Source organism: Anas platyrhynchos, chromosome 35 (assembly GCF_047663525.1).
Source record: "Anas platyrhynchos isolate ZD024472 breed Pekin duck chromosome 35, IASCAAS_PekinDuck_T2T, whole genome shotgun sequence".
Taxonomy (NCBI): Eukaryota; Metazoa; Chordata; class Aves; order Anseriformes; family Anatidae; genus Anas; species Anas platyrhynchos.
Window position 1 is genome coordinate 2,414,148 of NC_092623.1, and position 18,217 is coordinate 2,432,364.

The 18,217-nt window shown below is 40.5% G+C and overlaps 2 protein-coding genes across 6 annotated transcripts; both read right to left on the reverse strand.

Annotated features, from left to right (window-relative positions):
- Nucleotides 1–356: 356 nt before the first annotated feature.
- Nucleotides 357–7,153, reverse strand: LOC139998639 (ATPase family AAA domain-containing protein 2-like). The gene is made up of 9 exons (XM_072032070.1): nt 7,081–7,153; nt 5,491–5,563; nt 3,730–3,825; nt 3,184–3,289; nt 2,279–2,368; nt 1,920–2,022; nt 1,590–1,705; nt 1,029–1,203; nt 357–658 (listed from the first exon to the last, which is right to left on the reverse strand). Exons 1-9 carry the CDS (start codon nt 7,132–7,134, stop codon nt 509–511), a joined length of 963 nt encoding a protein of 320 aa, XP_071888171.1. The 5' UTR covers nt 7,135–7,153; the 3' UTR covers nt 357–508.
- A 45-nt stretch (nt 7,154–7,198) lies between these two features.
- On the reverse strand, nt 7,199–17,501 carry LOC140000962 (ATPase family AAA domain-containing protein 2-like). 5 transcript variants are annotated; one of them, XM_072032075.1, is made up of 10 exons: nt 17,353–17,501; nt 16,193–16,374; nt 15,012–15,073; nt 13,311–13,507; nt 12,006–12,165; nt 11,538–11,651; nt 11,292–11,441; nt 10,227–10,369; nt 9,134–9,180; nt 7,284–8,135 (listed from the first exon to the last, which is right to left on the reverse strand). In XM_072032075.1, exons 3-6 carry the CDS (start codon nt 15,034–15,036, stop codon nt 11,575–11,577), a joined length of 459 nt encoding a protein of 152 aa, XP_071888176.1. In that variant the 5' UTR covers nt 15,037–15,073; nt 16,193–16,374; nt 17,353–17,501; the 3' UTR covers nt 7,284–8,135; nt 9,134–9,180; nt 10,227–10,369; nt 11,292–11,441; nt 11,538–11,574. The 5 variants fall into 5 exon arrangements, 4 of the variants coding, with proteins under 4 accessions (XP_071888177.1, XP_071888178.1, XP_071888176.1 ...); XM_072032074.1 differs by having other exon boundaries at nt 7,286–8,135; nt 15,012–15,197; XR_011806156.1 differs by having other exon boundaries at nt 7,288–8,135; nt 12,006–12,116; nt 15,012–15,197.
- Nucleotides 17,502–18,217: the final 716 nt, after the last annotated feature.

Consider the following 18,217-nt stretch of genomic DNA (forward strand, 5'->3'; position numbering starts at 1 on the left):
TGTGGCCAGCAGGGCTAGGGAGGTGATCGTCCCCCTGGACTCGGCTCTGGTGATGCCGCACCTCGAGTACTGTGTTCAGTTTTGGGCCCCTCGCTACAAGAAGGACATCGAGGTGCTTGAGCGGGTCCAGAGAAGGGCGACGAAGCTGGTGAGGGGCCTGGAGAACAAGTCCTACGAGGAGCGGCTGAAGGAGCTGGGTTTGTTCAGCCTGGAGAAGAGGAGACTCAGGGGTGACCTTATTGCTCTCTACAGATACCTTAAAGGAGGCTGTAGCGAGGTGGGGGTTGGCCTGTTCTCCCACGTGCCTGGTGACAGGACGAGGGGGAATGGGCTAAAGTTGCACCAGGGGAGTTTTAAGCTGGATCTTAGGAAGAACTTCTTTACCGGAAGGGTTGTTAGGCACTGGAACAGGGTACCCAGGGAAGTGGTGGAGTCACCATCCCTGGAAGTCTTTAAAAGACGTTTAGATGTGGAGCTTAGGGATATGGTTTAGTGGGGACTGTTAGCGTTAGGTCAGAGGTTGGACTCGATGATCTTGAGGTCTCTTCCAACCTAGAAATTCTGTGATTCTGTGAATGTGGTCTTGTTTACTGGAGCGCACAGGAGCGAGACCATCTATCTCATCAAAGAAAATAATTGAAGGTCGCATCTGATAGGCCTAGCACGAAAACACAGAGTAAAACAGCATTATTTAAAGGAAAAATGCACAAAAACATCATGGTTGGAATGTCATCTAAACTACATCTTTCATTTTAGCCTCTGGGACCTCTACTGATAGAGCTTCTGGAGTATCTGGCATGACTAACAGAAGACAGTCTGTCTCAACCCACTGTATCCGGGTGACAGGAAGCAAATCGTTCCAGTAGTTCTTACAGCTGACATTCACAGCAGAAACACTGGCTTTTCCATTTCAGTGGGAAAAAAAAACTAACAAAATACAAAAAAAGAGCAAGTTCTACTTAAAAACGTTGACCACAGAAAATAATGGTTTCAACTCTGACAGAATACACTGTGCATTTCAACCTCACCTGTTCAAATAACACACGAAGTTGGCGTTCTGATTCCCCCACGTATTTTCTCATGCAGTCCGAAGCATTTCTCATGAAAAATGATATTTTCCTGTCACTTCGGCTATATTCACTGGCAAGTGCACGAGCAACTAGTGTTTTCCCTGTTCCTGGGGGGCCATAAAATAGACAGCCTCTGCAATAAAAAAGCAAAAGTAGGCAGGAAAAACAACTGGGCTTCCAGGCAACATGTTACAATTGACTTCCACTAGATAATCCCTTCTTGCTTGCAAACTAATCAAGCTGACTTGTATGTAAAACTGAGAACAAAACCACTCCAACCCAACTAACCCAACTTTTTAAAAACACCAGATGGTAAAACTTAAAATTTTAAGACATTGCTTCTATTTTTAACCTACAAATATTCTTGATTCTATCCGTTTTTAAGAAACCACTTTTTGCTACTACTAAAACAAACGTTCACCGCTGCCAAAAATGTTGAAGCACGGAAGCATATTGATACCTTAACTGATCTTTCTCCTGAAAACAGCTGACTTACGATTTATCACTGTAATGAGTTACCTTGGGGGCTGAATATTGAACCGCTGAAAAACTTCTGGATACAGGAGGGGAAAAATCACCATCTCTTTCAAAGCTGCAATGTGTTCCGAAAGACCACGCACGTTCTCAAATCCAATCTAAAGAGAAATTCAACACAGAGTTTGTATGTTAAAGAAAGCAGCAATCTAGATCAAGGTTTCATCAGAAATTATCTCAGCACAACGGAAACATTCTGGGCAATTTTTGAAGTTGCTTTAGAGAAAACCATCAAAGGTAGTTGTAGATGGCACACTGAGATCTTTTGTAATCACTGGAAACACTCGCTGACACGATGATTAGTTTACGACTTACCGCACTATCTGTTTGCATTGCATCTCCCTGACTTCTTCCAACTTTCTTTTGATCCCTCTGAACTCTCTTTAGGTCCCGTTTCTGACGTTTCACTCGAAAAGTCCTGATTCGAATTAAGGAGAAGTTATAGGGCTTCTTTTTCTTTAAGATGCAGCTCGAAGATTTTTGGTTTTTGTAATAATGCCAAGCAAATGTAGAAGACATTAATTAACATATAGAAGACCTAATTAATTGACATAAACTTACACAGTTACATTCAGATAAACTTAAACATGGCTAAATATTCATTTGAAGGAGGTTCATCCCTCCCCTATTCTCTAACAGCAACCTTCTTGGAGATATGCTCTCGCCATCCTCACCTCTCACCATCGTCCTCCGTATCACAAGTGCTAAGCAAGGGAGATGAGCAAGAGGGTGTAGAATCACTGATGTCATCTGCACGTCTCTGTCTGCAAGCAAGCATATAGACCAGAAAGTTCAAAAGAAAACAGAGCAGATACTCAGTAACACCAAAAATCAAGGGAATTCTATCTCAAAATTTACTCTGAGATCTATTTTCCAGTCCATTGTACTCCTTAGGAATCTGATTTCAAAGGCCATGACGTGATTTTCCTCGTGACAGCTGTCTGCTTTCAAGAATGCTCAACAAAATATCTGGCAATCAACAGCATTCTCTACGCACTAACTGCTTACAGAATCCAAAAAGCCTTTATCATTACTAAGGCAATTTATGATTTCATTTAGATCTTTTATTGTTTAAGGTTAACTCCACATAGAAACATTAGTTGATTCCAAACAGAAACTAGAGTCAGTATTTGACTGATAACTTTTTCTTTTTTTTTTTTTTTAAAATCTAACAAAACTTCCATAAAGCCTCTCCCTCTAAATCGAATACAATTATTTTCGGTTTTAAGAAAATCATCTCTATCCTTCAAGATTAAATAGTCTGACTAAGATTTTTAAGGGGGGATTCTGGCTTCAGTTCCAGAACCAAAGAATTTCAGTTACAGAAACCCAAGACACTACCTCCATAATCATCTTATCAGCGACCCACAAATATCGGATTTAAAAAAGAAACCAACTTAAAAGTATCCACCTCCTCCCCTCCAAATATTTCTTTCCTCTCTACCTTAAGACTACCAAAGTACCGTTCATAAACTTACTCTGTAATTACCACTAAACTGAAAACCCTTTGAAGCATTATGCAGTAAGGAGACTGACAGCTCTACGGATAAGTAAGAGCTATCACTAGCCATACACCAACCTGGCACGTCTCCTACATTTTTGTGACCCAGCATTTTCAAGTGACTCTTTCTGTCTGACAGAATGGGGCTGGCCCGAGTTAGTCCTCTCTCGATCTCTTTGTCTTACTGAAAGGAAAGAATTTAGAATAATGATACAGATACATTTAAGAGAGGACGATATCACAAGATAAAGAAAATGCCACGTGTTTCACTCATCCCTAATTCCAGAAGAATTTTTAACTGTTTTTGCTTTTCATCAGTGCATGGCACAAGTGGAAAACTACGCCCTGCTTAAAGGTGAACTGAAAATCACAAGAGCAAGACTATTAAGTGTGATTAAGTACTGTTATATCAAGGATACATAGCACTAAGTATGCCAAACAGCAAAGAAATACAATGTGCACAGGACACACGTGTCTGATAAAAACAGTGAAGTTCATGTGCAGAATGAAGGTACAGAACTGAAACAGAACTGTGTGCGCAAACACATGTATTTGCATTCAAAAGTTTTATCTCACTTATGTGCAAGAAATAAGGTTTTAAGAGAAACTGTGCGTTCAACCTACTTTCCATAGGAGCTTGGTAGCGGTCAACAGGTTTACTCTGTCGAAGGTTGTAACGCCTTGGAACATCTTCACCATCATTTTCTTTGTTCTCACTTCCTTTTGATGTTTGTAGTGTACCACAAAATGACAACGAATCGCTAAGTTCTTTTGCAAATTATATGAAATCCAAAATGCATTACACAGATGCCTGTAAGTTTTATTATTATCATTATTTTAAGGACACAGTGGATCCTGCAAAACCTTAAGATGAATTTATGCAAGTCACGTTTCAGAAATCACAAATCCTAGCAGATGAGCATGCATCTAGACTTTGTTCTGTCCTCTCTGAAACTGCTGATGGACTTGTCGTCAGCCTCAGTGTTTAACAACAGGCAAAATTCTGTCCTATTGCTTAGCTAAGATGCAGATCTTCTGAAAACAGCTATTTCAGAAAGTCGCTTCTTAGTTTGAGAAAGTATTTAGTGGAAAGGGTTTTAATAATCTGTAGGGCTAAGACTAAGCGTAGTAATCTAAGTCCAAGTCTAGCTCTGCCACAAATTCTGTGAGCAATAATGGGCCAGACACAGGCTTGAAGCTCACCAATGAGAAAACAATGCCAAATGCACATAAGCTTAGGCCATTAGCTTCTGTCAAGTAACCTGAAGTTGTTTCATGAAAGATGGTAAAAAACACAAGAACCAGAGTGCAATTATCTACTGGGTTCTGGAGAATATCCTCTCACGTTAACAGCAGGACACCGAGGAAGGAACATACATACTCCATTCACCTACCTGTTTGCCAAAAGGACTTATCTTTTTTTCTTGGAAAGCACTGCCCTCTTTGGTTTTTATTTTTTAACCCCAAAGGCTGCATTACTTTCTGAATGCAAGGTAGGTGCCATGGGGTATACAGACAGCACACGGAAAACTGAGCGATCAGTAAATGAGTTTGTGATCACTACCATCTCCAGGCCTTGGTGTTCCAACCCTTCTATCACAAAAGCATGAATTTCTCTGCTTTATTGCTCCTCTAACCCTTTCCTTTTTCCAATAACTTCCTTTAAACTTCCTTTATAACAACACTGACACTTTCCTCACTCTTTTCTGGCGTATTTTTCATTATAAAAGTATATTCTAGCTCTTTCCTGATTTAAAATTGTAGTTTGCATTTTGATCATCAATTAATTGACCCGGGCTCATTTCCCATTCAACGTGCTATTTAAAATTCCTCTCTACAAGTCTCTACTGCACAGCTCCCTGAAACCCACACACTTTAACCAAGCTTCTCCCTCTAGACTGGCCCCCGCCTTGTATTCAAGCTACTCTTGTTAAGACTTTGAGCTAATGTTTTCCTAACTAGACCTCCAAAGGAGTCAACTCTGCTTCTCCCTTACTAGTCCATGGCCCAGCCATTCTTCCTCTGAAGAACTTCCCTCGGGTTCCCACCTGCCACTGTGCATCTCTCTGCTCCTCTGCGCCTCTGAAGGGAGGAGCAAACTATTTTCTGGGGCTCAGCCTCCTGTCACTGTCTCTCTGAGCTCCTTTGCAGGTGTGCAGGTGAGCTCTATCACATAATCTAACTCGTCAGCTCATCTACTTTTTTTTTTCACCTGTTCTGAGCTCACTACAGTACAGCCCTAGAGCTCATACTAAGGCTTGTGAAGTCAATAGCAACACAGAATTTTTACAGAAGACAAATACCCAGTAGATTAGCTTGTTTCAATTGTTTAAGACAAGGCTTTTGGTTAGAACAGAGTAAAGAAAACTTAAAACCAGAACTCACCAATCTCATCTGGACTGCCAGGTCCAGTTCTTTCAAAGTCCGACTTCACACAGGTGAAGATATCAAGGTTCTCCTAATTCCAAGCAGCAAGAAAGATCGGTCACAAACGTGCAGAAAAACAGACGTGCATACACATACATCCACTGACAGACACGTCTGTCTGTTGATGCTTACACAGTAACACTATCGAGGCACCCCCTATACACACAAAAAATAAATTATTGCACAAGAGGAGAGAATGGGAATATGATTGCGTGCACCCACAATCAGTAACAAGAATTTCTGCTCTAAACCAGGGCTCAGTACATGCAGTGGTTAAATACTTGCCCACATACACAACTGAGTGCATTAGTTAATCATAGGTTAATAACCTACAGCATGACAGAACCAGGGAAAAAGAACTACCTTTCTAGCAGACATACCAAAAGAAATCATACAGGCGTGTGAGAGATGCTAATAAAAAGTACTGTGGACAATTCTGGATTCATTTCACAGCCCTGGGCAACCAGCTCTAGGTGTCCCTGCTTGAGCAGGGGAAGGTTGGACCAGGTGACCTCCAGAGGCCCCTTCTAACCTCAACCATTCTGTGATTTGAGAGAAAAAGAAGGACATTCAGAGCTAAACAAAAAGCTATGAAAGTAGGTTATCGGGAAGTTTTAAAATGATGTGCCTATCATTCAAAAGAACAGTAATTTAATAAAATAGTTGAATTTAATAGAGCAAAACTAAGACAGAGGAAGTATGATTGCTGCATACAACTTTAACAGGGGTTCCTCTAGAGACAGGGGTTTATTTAAGCTCTTAGGCAAGGCCAGCACACGAACAAATATACATAAAGTAGCCATCAGTTCATTCAGCTGGAAATTTGAAAGGCTTCCAGTTCCTGAAAACTCTGGGAGCAGTTTGCAACCAAGGAAGAATTCTGAAATGCAAGTTAGGTCAATTAAAGAAAACAGCTCCATTTGCCTGTAACAGATGATTAAAGCTACATGATACTGGAGATTCTTTGTGAGCTCTCAGGAAAAAAAACGTTAACAGGAATCAAAATTCGAGCGAGTGACCAACACAGGAAGCTATGCACTGCCTTTTGTTAAGCTTTCCAAGTAAGTGCGTTCCTGAGCATGACGAGAAATATGATTTAGGAGTTAAGGATAAAAAGCTAAACAGCTTAAACTGCCAAGCTGAAGGAAAGCACCAGTCTTTTTTGCATATTCAGTCCCCCTGGCAGAGCTTTTAGTAACATTTAGAGTAAAAACCCAAGTCCAAAACAGCTGTTTGTAAACCGTGCCCATTCAAAAAGCAGAAGGCAATTCAGAAACTGGAGTGGAAGACATGCATTGCAGCATCTCCCCGTTATCCCACATCTTCTGCAGAAGATGCTTCCTCCACTCTGAAAAGATATCTGGAGCACAACCGTATCAGTAAGACATGAAGATAACCAGAGAGCAAGACCAAATGGTAGTTTAGACCACGCTATTCTTTGGAAGGAAGTTATTTCAGTTCAATTAAAATTACAACTAAGTTACTTCCCTACGTGAAATACTCTACAAAAGTGGCAAACTGACGGAGTATTTGCTCTGTCATTTGTACCTCAACATCTTCCCAACATCTTTGGCATCTACGCATCTGCTCCATTTCATCCATTTGTTGTAGCACAACTTTCGCAGTACTAAGATACAAAGTTGACATGTAAGAGCAAAGTTAGGCATGTACGAAAAAAATAAAACAGCACACATAATCAGTAAGAGATTTTAATGGAGTATCCACAAAGCAAAAGTCATTGGCACTTAGCCAAGATTTTAGACATTACCAAAAAATTAGGTCAAATCTTTATTTTTGATAGAGATTTAAGAACAAGCTTTTGAGGATTTGCAAACATACGCTGTTTTCAGGTTTATTTTCCCCTCTTACTGAGCACATTTAAAATATATATATTTAAATGCAGGAGGACAATAAGAATTCTGACATCCTAGTAAGATGTTATAAAAAAATTATGTCAACTTTTAATCCTACTTAAGTTGCTCTGCACAATAGCATTAAGTCATTTTTTGTTAACCGAGGAAAGGCTGTTTGTTCTTCTCTACATGGGAATCTCAGTTTCGTGTTGTAGAAAATGATGAAATGCAAGGAAAGCAAATTCTGAAGCAGAAAACAATTTTGGCTTCAGAAACAGAAATAAACCATGGACAGAAACGCAGAATCCCTAGGACTACTTTGCTTTGACTGCATCAAACCATCCTCAGTTTCTTAATCAAGCATTACATTCACTTTTGTGAGTATGGAACAAAAAGTTCATTAAAAATGAACGCACTTCTGATGCTAAGAAAACTGCCAAATGGGGAAAACTCAACGAATTGAACTCTCAATGCCAGGAGCAGCCATACCTCTTTGCTGTCAAAATACAGAGCAAGTCGAGGCCAACACCATGCCATAGTGCAAAGGCTTGCTAAGGAAGATCATTTTAAGAGGTCTGCAAGAAAAGAGGACTTACTTTGTTATAAGTTTGTCAAATAGAATGGACGAGTTAGTAGTAGAGTAACGACTGTGTCCGATGCTACAGCTGCGGCGCAGCTCCAAGTCCCTGTTTTCTCCGTGGACTCGTCTCACAGTTTTTGCACCAGCTCTACTCCTCGATGTTCTGGTGACTGAAACGCAGAAAGGAAGTATTTTGAAACAGTGAAGATGGGATTCTCCTTATTTCACCATTGCTCTTGTAAAATGTAAACAGACAAACAAAAAATCCACCCTGAAGTGGATTGATTTTTCTTTAAATTTCAGATCAGAAGTTGTTGTCACAACCACTGCATTCCACTTACTTACCGCTCTGCACGTTTAAACTGTCTACTGAAAACTGTGACCTGTAGAGAAATTCTTAAAGAGACTGAAAGCTAGCCAGACAAAAACAAACGTGCAACTTTTGTTCCATGCAGGAGGGAAATCTACTCCAGTTATTTCTGTCTTGGAAAAGGGAGAACAATCAACACCTTTCTCTAAGGTGTTTTCACTCCATTCATGTCAAACTGTATCTAACAGTGCTCAAAACAAACACTATTACATTGCAAGCCTCTTCCTAAGAGGTGTATGTTTTATTACTCTGTTTATGCATGCAGCACTTTCATTTCCTGCATTATGATCTAACAGCTCAAGCAGGTAAGAATCGTTTCAAGAGACACACCCAAACACCACATAACTCAAACTCGTGCTTTTTAGAAAAAAGCCTGCCCATTGTTTACCATACAGCACCCTTTGGCACACGTTTGTTGCTTGCACTGTCATTAAAAGAGCCAAGAGGACAAGGGGAAGGGAAGAGCTACGCCACTGTGGTGGTAGGATCACAGCTAAGGTTTACTTTTGTGGTTGCCAACTATAAAACTAAGTTTGAACTTACCAAGTATCAATTTACTTTGCACAGTTAGAACAGTTTGCTTTGTGCCTACCAAGCTGCAATTCACACTGCTCCCTCCCCAAGGAATTCATAAAATCTCCTATTTGCACCTACCTCTCTTCACAGAAAAGTCACTGATGAGTGAATTCAGCTGACTACAGAAGGCTTTGGGGCCAAATGAAAGCGATGGAGTGACCAAGTGCCATCCTCTTCAGTAACCAGTGTAAATAGGTATCCCGGGGAGTTACAGCCACTTACCTGTGTTATATTCTTTTTTTTGTTCCAATTTCGGCTTTCTCAACTGCCTACATTAAGAAAGAGGACAGGGGAGAGAAGGGAGAAAAGAGTTTTTGTGTTAGACCCATCAAGAGTGGGAAATTTCACCATGTTTACAAGCCAGTGCTCCATGGTATACAAAGAGAAGCCTGTAGGCCTCACGGAGGATCCAGATCCCCAGTCTGTTGCGTACCATATACACGCGGTTCTGTATGTACCCACATTTCCTAGCTTGCTCATGTTGAATTCTCAAAATTATGAGCAATAGCACCCAAGCGGATAAGATACATGTCCTGGTTTCGGTTAGGACAGTTAGTTCTCCTCCTAGTAGCGGGTAGGTTGCTATGTTTTGGCTTAGGAAGTGTGAAAGGATGTTTAGAGGAGTGCTGATACCACCCCGATGTTTCAGTTGCTGCAGAGCAGTACTTACAACAAGCCAAGGACCTTTCGGTGTCTCACTGTCCTACTAGCGATCAGAATCGGCGCACAGCAACAGCTGCGAGGGGACAGACTCAGGATGGCCGACCCCAACTGGCCAAAGAATTCTATGCCTTATGGCAACACGCTGCACCATGGATAGGGCGGGGCAGCCGGGCCGCTAGGGGTTACGCTGGGCACTGGTCAGCGGGTAGTGAGGAACTGCACTGTACATCACTTGTTTTGTACACATTACTATTAGCAGTACTATTATCATCATCATCATCATTTTCCTGTCTTAATAAACTGTCTTTATCTCAACTCGCAGGCTTCACTTTCCCGTTTCCCTCCCCCATCCCAGAGAGGGAGGTGGGAGGGTTGGAGAAGGGCTGTGTGGTTTAACCCGGCCGGTAGCTAAACACCACAACAACACCTCAAAAGGGTTGGGGAAAAAACACATGTTTTTTTTAGAAAAGCAGAAGACTTCCACTGAGAAGAGGGATTCTAGTTTTAAGGTACTGGTATGCCATCAGCATGCTCATAGGCCTCTGCTGATTTTAGCCGGAGGTTTATCAGGCCACAACTCACTGCACATGCTTTCTCTCTTGCTTTTCAATCTACAAATCGAACAGAGATTGAACATATAGAAATACAGTACCTTGAAAAGCGTCTTCTGTTGACATTTCCCCTCAGTATCGCCATACTTTCTTCAAAGCTGGAGACCAAACACCGCAGGATGCTTTTTCTCATTGATCTTAAACAGTGTCCGTTGAAACATTCAATACTGGTAGAAGAATAATGCTAGGGAAAGAAGGAAATAAGAATACATTTATGCAAACCACGTAGATTCAGATAAAGAAATTCTGCCTCACGCAAGTTTAATTAACCCTCCTGACTTGGTAGAGGGGCAACTAATGGCAGGCAGACACTGAAACGCTGCTGTGCTCAAGAAAAACCTGGGAAAAAAAAAAAAAAAAGCTTTCAAAACTAAAGCTTCCCTCTCCCCACCATTTTCTTGTGGATAACTTAAGCTTAATATCCTTGGCAGAAAGATATTGCAGCAAAACCTTTCACATAAACTTAGTGTTTCGTGAAAAACAACAACAACAACAACCTTGAAATTCAATTGGAATTTCAATAAATTCAATTGGAATTTAAATTCAAACCTTTAAATTCAATTTAAATTAAGAAAACTAAACTAATTAATTTAAATTAAAAAAATTAAATTCAATTGACTGTTCAGAGGAACAGTCAAGCTTGACATTATACATCCTAGAATTAAAATCTAGTTCGAGTTTTTCTCCCATCTCCACACCTTGCTAAAGATGCTTATTAGGAGCTCTGTCAAAAAAAGTGTAAGGCTTGTTATATCAAAGCTTTGAACCCTTCTTACTGCCCTTGACCTTCTTCACATTGCTGCTCCTACAAGGGTGAGTACTATCATTTTTAGTATGGGAGGGCAGCTGTGATATCCTTGAGTGGGGGGTCGTTCTGTTTACAAAATGAAGTTCCAGGAAGAGTACATCAAATGAACCAACTTTCTTTGAACTTCAATTCATAACTATATTGAATGAATGACCTCTGGATTTCTCTCTCCCATTTTGAAGTAAATTTGAAAACAAAATACCTCTGGCATAAAGAGCCAGCCATCAGAGACACCTGTTGCGCCTCAAGAACAGAGAAGGTATGAATGACAAGAGCAGCTGAATAAAATGCAACTTGCCATTAGAAATGGGTGTACTGGCATCTACAGGTGCTGCTGGCATCTCCTCATTTTCATTACTCTCTTCCTCTGGTTTGTCGTCTTCAGTAGCAGGGTTCTGCTGTGGTGACTTGGAGTTGTCGCATGGAGCACACGCTGGAGAGGTGCGACCTTGCAATAAAGAATAGATACCAAAGATCTTCGCCGTGCATTTTCAGTTACAAATGCAGAGACAAGTCTTAAAATCCTTAGCGTTAAAGCATGTACCTCTTTTCTCACGAGATTCTTTAATTTGTTCACAAAGTCATCCAAACTCTGTAGCCATTTCATTCCTCACCGTTGAATATGCAGTGTCTTGCAAAACACAGGCTCTGTGACGATCTGAAATTTTACAGACTTTAACTGAATGTTGTCTACCAACCAATGAAACTGTTTTGATCACAGAAAAAATTGCTTTCTTCATAGGTTGGTTCCAAAAAGTTCTCTCAGTGAATATTTTCAGCATAACAACATCCAAGTTAATTAAAACAAAAGCACTAGTTCCTTGGGAACACTTGTATCACAATTCCATGCCCAAGTAGCAAAATGATAAAATATTTACAATGTGGTAGGAGATGTTCTCTGTGGATGTCCAAAATCATCTAATCCATCCGAAGTCAATTGTCCACACACAGCATTTATCCATCTATACGTTTGACAGATATTTTAAACTAGGGCTAAAAAGCACATCCTCACCTGTAGATCTTTGATCCGGGTAGTACTCTAAGGCATTGTTACAGATTAGATCGATGTCCTTCAGATAGTCTCCTGCAGTGAGGTACTGGCGCGAGTCAATTTGAGTCAGAACTGTTGAAAGATCCATCGGCTCTTTAATCCTTGTGGCATAGTCAGGTACCTGCAGATCAAATACAAGCATTCAGAGGTTTTCTTAACCTTGCACACTGTCTAACAAAATTATTCTGAAAACTTTAAATAAACGACTTCCTAAAAACCCTGAACATTTGCGATGCATCAGAAGATGCTGAAATTAACCAGTTTGCTTCTCAAAAATGGAAGGGCTCTTTCAACTGGCATTAGAGCTGCTAGGAGAGGACAACAAGAAGTAGAGAGGTCAGAAGCACGTGCATGGTACAGAAGAAACACTGAGGGTGGGAGATTCATTTCACTTTGCTTCAGAAAATCGCAACAGTGAAAGCTGAGCAAGCCATCCGACATTCTCTTTGTTGTCGACATTGAGGAAAAGGTGCACGAATTGCACCTGTGAAGTACCTATTGCAGGCATCTACTTTAGAATGAGATAACTGGGCAGAGAGGTGCTGATTTCTTCCCTCAGACCACAAGAGGAGCCTAATGACTAGTTCAGATGAGGACACATGTATCTGTCTAGATTTTTCACAGCTCAAGAGCCTAGGAGAAAAGGGGAAGAAAAGCCAGTGGATGCCCACATGAAGAGGACTTTTGCTGATCCGCAGGTATATTCAAGTTACATCTGTCTTTGAAACATACGCCTCTAGTTTAGGCTTATCTAATCAATTAAGGAGAAAAAGGGATCTAAGCAGCCAACTGGAGGAAGAAGAAAACACACTGCACTTACGGTTGATTCCTATTGAGGAGTTCCAGATGAAACAGAACAGGACCTCAAAACTTATTTTTACAAACTGCTGCTCCTATTCCTGTTCCCACAGGAACTGACAGTCCAATAAAGGGCTTTAGACTTCATTAAAGTAGTCCTGTAAATACTGTTTGTAATTATAAGGAAAGATCTCTGTGCTTTTCAGTGCTGTGACATGCCTACGTATCAAAGCCTTTTCACGAGCAAACTGTGTTGGCATTTGGACTGGCTTTTTAGAATGAAACCAGGGCTTTCAGCGAATAATCCCATAAGAGACATTTGGGAGTCAGCAGAAGTAAAAGCACTGCCTCTGCTTCTTGCAAAATCCTAATAGTGCAGCCCTAAAAACAAAGCTGAACCTTCCCCAAAGCGCTGAGAAATACGAACACTGAGAAGTTACAGACACACACAGATCAGCACTACTTTACCTTCTGTGGGTCAACGGGCTTTGCAAATTCCCTGAAACGTCTGTCAGTGGCAAGTCTGTGAGTAACGTCCCTCAAGAAAATTCTAAGTTCACGCAAGGTATCCTCCTCTTCCTCCTCCAGCATCCCTACTTCTTCCTCTTGTGGCTTCTGAGGCTCAGCCGCTGGTGCTACAGGCAGGACTTCCAATGCCCGATCAACTTCAATTAATCAGGAAAAATTAGCCAATTTACAGTACTCAAATACAAGCATATGACAAATTACTGACAGAAAATGACCACTAAAGCAAATCCCAAAGAGCTAGTAACTTCGATAGGAAAGTTTTAGATGTACTTCTTATATCCTCCTCACCTGTTTTCTTTACAGGAGGCTTAGCCACTTGATTTAGAATTAGGTCCTCAAAAAAAGCTGCTCTCTCTGCCCTACCAGACAACTCAATATTGCACACTTCTCCAAATTCCTTATTAAATAATTTTTGGATCTAAAGCAGAAGGAGGAAAGACGTTTCAGATTTAAAGGCCACAAAAAACTCATCTTCTATTCCAGAAAGACGAGTACCTTTTAAAATGAATAATAACCTGAAGAACACAAACTGAAAAAAAGTTATCTTCCTGGCCTTAAAAGGCTACATTTTCACAGGCTGGCACGGCAAATTCAAATATCACCTTTAAGAATCACCTGTAGAATTAAAGCTCGCTGAAGGGATTGTACGCTACACTGATAAAGTAATGCCTTTCACCACATCCAACATCGCTTCCTTTGTATTTACTTGCCTTGCTGCATCCTTTACTTAGAACCTTTATGGCTATAGAGGGAAGAGAAAGGCTTCAGCAGACAAGTGAGGGCTTTTTGCTGACTTTTTATTTCTCTACCAAAAGGTGCCTGAAGTAGCTAGTACCTCTACGTCTTCCTCCATTTTCCATTTCTAGTATTAACAGGTAGGTAAGGAATTTCACTACTTATTTTAGAAGGAATTTAGAACCTGTACAAAAACTTCTGTGGGAACTCAAGCACTTTCAAAGCAGTTGATAATAAACACGTCTAGGTAAGACCCGTTCTCTTCCCCCACTAACTGAGACAAAATAATCAGAATGAGAACAGTGTGTTCCTGTTTTGGGCACCTTCCCTTAATGTAAACTCTCAGAAGTCAATGAAGTCCTGCATGTACTTTTACTACAGTTTATTTAGGAATACAACTAGAATTCGATTCCAAAGTTACTTTAGCAGAAATTGGAACTCAGCTTTCCAGCTTGGAAAGCTTTGGCCTATCTGAAGAAAGAAACTGATTTTTATTTTTTTTTTAAATCAAAGTGTTTCTATTCTCTACTAAATTGCATTATTAGCAGTTTACCCAACATAGCATGGAATGGCAGACTGTCAGAAGAAATCTCTTCAGTAAAGACATCCTCTTGTCATTTCAAGCACTGCATATTCTTGACTGAACCACTTTGTAGCCACCGGAATTATTGCATTAATTTATTATTTGCATGCATGAGAAAGGGGTGAACGTCACTTGCTTGACTCAGAAAAAACCTTAAGCAGATGCTTTCACAGTATTCTTTTTCTCTAAGCAAATTTTAAGTGATTTGTTAGGGTGCCTGAGTAATAACAGCATGCATTTAACAAAGCACAGCATTTTGATGCTGAAAGCATTCATAAATTACAAGACACTGAAGAAATAGTAAGAAAAGTATTGACAAATACCTCTTCTGGGAGATCTGAGTGACATACATCAGACGTAGCAAGCAGCAAAACTGGCGAAAATGCTGGAATGTTACGTAGTAGAGTTAGAAAAGTAAGTTTCAAGGCAGGTCCAGCGTTGTCCCACCATAAATGGATATCTGGGACATAAATTATGCTTGGTGCTGTCTTCTGAGCATTTCGGATCAGCTAGTGAAAAGGAAAGCTTGGGTAAGAAAACTGAAACACGGAGAATAACCTGTTAATACATAGCTACATAGCCATCTGACTGCCCCATGAAATGAAGCTACGTGAACAGAGTGGCAAGCATCCTTTCACATAAGGAATTTCTCTGGGCACCCTTTCAGATTATCAGTATTCGGAGAACTCTAGTCAGAAGATGGGAAGGATATATTCAGGCAGTGGCTAGACACCGTAGCTATATGGCCACAGACACAATCATCACAGAACAAAGAAAGGAAATGTCCCTCTTACGGGACACATCAGTATTCAGTCGTGTAACATGTCTGTCCTTACTTGTATGGCTCTCAAACGTTTCCACTAAAGGTAAAAATATTTTGAGGTAGTGATGCCAAACAATAAAATGGATTTCCTGCCTGAACGTAAAAACACCAAATCTGTTCATTTTCCCTACTTAAAACCACATCAGCGTGCAAATGAAGTGTTTTGTGAATGTTAATGCTTTTATTGCACATACTGCAACGGCACAAGTTGTCTATGTCCGTGTGAAAACAAAATAAACACAAGCCCCAAACCTTGGTTGCCTTACTACTATAATTTAAAAGAAGGCTACAAAAAGTAGCTGACATGCAGTCTGGTACAGAGCCATCTACTGGGAGCACACAGCCTTAGGAGGCAATGAGAACTACTTTCTGGATCCCAGGGAGATGAGCAGTATTTCTTTCCACAAAGAGATGTTTATTAGCAACACCGCCCAGCTTCCTGAGCTGCTAGCAACATCCTCACTGTGAAATTGGGTATGGAAAATGTGGACACGTACAACATCCAGATTGTTTGTGGTTTTGTCTAAAAGAAAAGGGGATTTTCAGACAGAAGCAAACATCCCAGCACATTAAAACAAGGCCACCTCCATTACCAATAAATTTTGCTCACCTTACTTGCAACTTGATTGATCCTTTACATACAGTCAGGGAATCCAATGAGAATAAAAAGAAAAAAGGTACCTGTCCGCAGATTTCTTCTGGCAGTGCAACGTTTGAAAGCAGAACAGAAAGGTCCAGGGTGTGAACGGGAAACCTCCAAAGCGTGCAACACCGCGGGTGCCACGTATGAAACCTGGCCGTACCCTTCTTTTCCTACTATTAGCAGACGGGGCCGGCGTGATGTTGGTTCGCAGAAAGCACTCCTAGAACAAGAGTTAAGAAAACAAGTTTATAAATGAGGTGCTGAATAGACAGACACACAGATGTTCCAAGTACTTTTCCTATAGACTTTCTTTTCCCTCCCCAAATAATCCAAATGGCAGTGGTATATTAAATACATGTAAGATTTCCAGTTAAGTTATTCAGGCATTCCAATTGTTTCATCTTCTTCCCTTGTGTTTCCTATTCTTTACTAAACCAAGACTGCCAATTAATATCCCTGCAATCTTGCTTTACTACTAGGAAATAAATTTGTGAGGAGCATTTCTTTCCCCACTACAATCAGGCTGTTCCTTTGCTGGCTTAAATCAAAGATGCTAGAGACTTAGCTTTGCTCTGAAGCACAGAAAATCTTCTGGACAGCACAGCAACAGAAACTGAGAAAAATAGCTGATCCAGCTGCAACAACATGATCTAACTTTCCAACGGTGGGCTTGCATGACTTCCATACTAAAATACCAAAAGATTAACACAACTTGGTGGCTTAACAAATAAAGACACCGTTCAAATTTTTCTCAAGGTGTTTTAACAAGCCATTGCTCAGTTTTCTTTCGGCTACATAATTCACTACTGGTTTAACAATCCTGGAAAACAGAAGGGCAAAAGGTGGCAACACAAACCCATAAAGTTGGGGTATTTTTAGCTAGAAGGACAGACAGGACATTTATGTGGTCTTGAGTCTTTCAAAGAAAGCCATGGATTAAGTCAACGTGTTCTGGTAGTCTACGGATCACTTTGGCTTAGGAAGAGAAGCCTGGGCTTTTCAATTTGGTCATTCACAGCAACTTCATTACAACTTTAGTCCCTTCACCCTTTCTTGTGAATACCAAGCACCCCTTCAACACACAAACTTGATGTTACCCCTTCATCTACCACCCCTCGCACTTTTAACAGCTGGAACTGTTTACAAAGACTCAACAGACCTGAGAATTTAAACATAACAGGGATCTATCTTTCTTTACCTGCTGAAACAGAGGCGTTTTTTCTCTGGTCCGTCAGGCATTCCATCTTTTAATTCACCTCCAGAAACCAAGGATGCATCGCCATCACTGTCGAACATATCATCTTGTAAAATAGGATTTAAATGGTCTGAAAGGCAAAAGAGGTTTGTTAACTTTCCTGAATAGCCTTTGTCTCTTTCTCTTACATTAATACAGCTTCTAAATAAGTGCCAAAACCCTTTCTTCATTTGAGAGCACACACTGAAAGCTATTTCCTAGAGTTCATCCCACCACAGATTTAAGGAGATGGCACAAGGCCCTACAAAGCCGTACTAAGTCCCACTGATGTGTACGTATAAGGTATGCTACTCTTGGTGATTTTTTTCTCCCCCTTGGAATAAAGGAGATTACCAGCAATTTCTGCAGTTGCTGAATAACTAAAAAAAACAAAAAACAAGACCAATTCTTTCCGGAGGAGGTTCCCACAATGAAAGCACGGTGATAACGGATGTGATGGTCACAGAATTCCATTCATCTAGTAAGTATCAATGCTAATTGATCTCACGTGCACGTGTATAGTATGATCCACAAACATTTAAATTAGGAGACTGGTTAAAAATGATGATAGCTAAAACAATATTTAGCTTAGACCAGTTACACTTGTATCCTGGTCCTGACATTCTTCAGAAAGGAATTAGAAACATTGACCTAGAAATGCTTCCCCTCCAAATATCTGAGTTTTGATTTTTTAAAGAAAAATAGGTGCATTATACTTCAAACCTCAAGTCAACCTCTACAAATGCTAATTATCTTAGCTGCCGTCAGAAGCAGGATGCTTCAGTAGAGAACGCATCGTCCTTTACTGTGTATTGAGTCATTCAGAGCT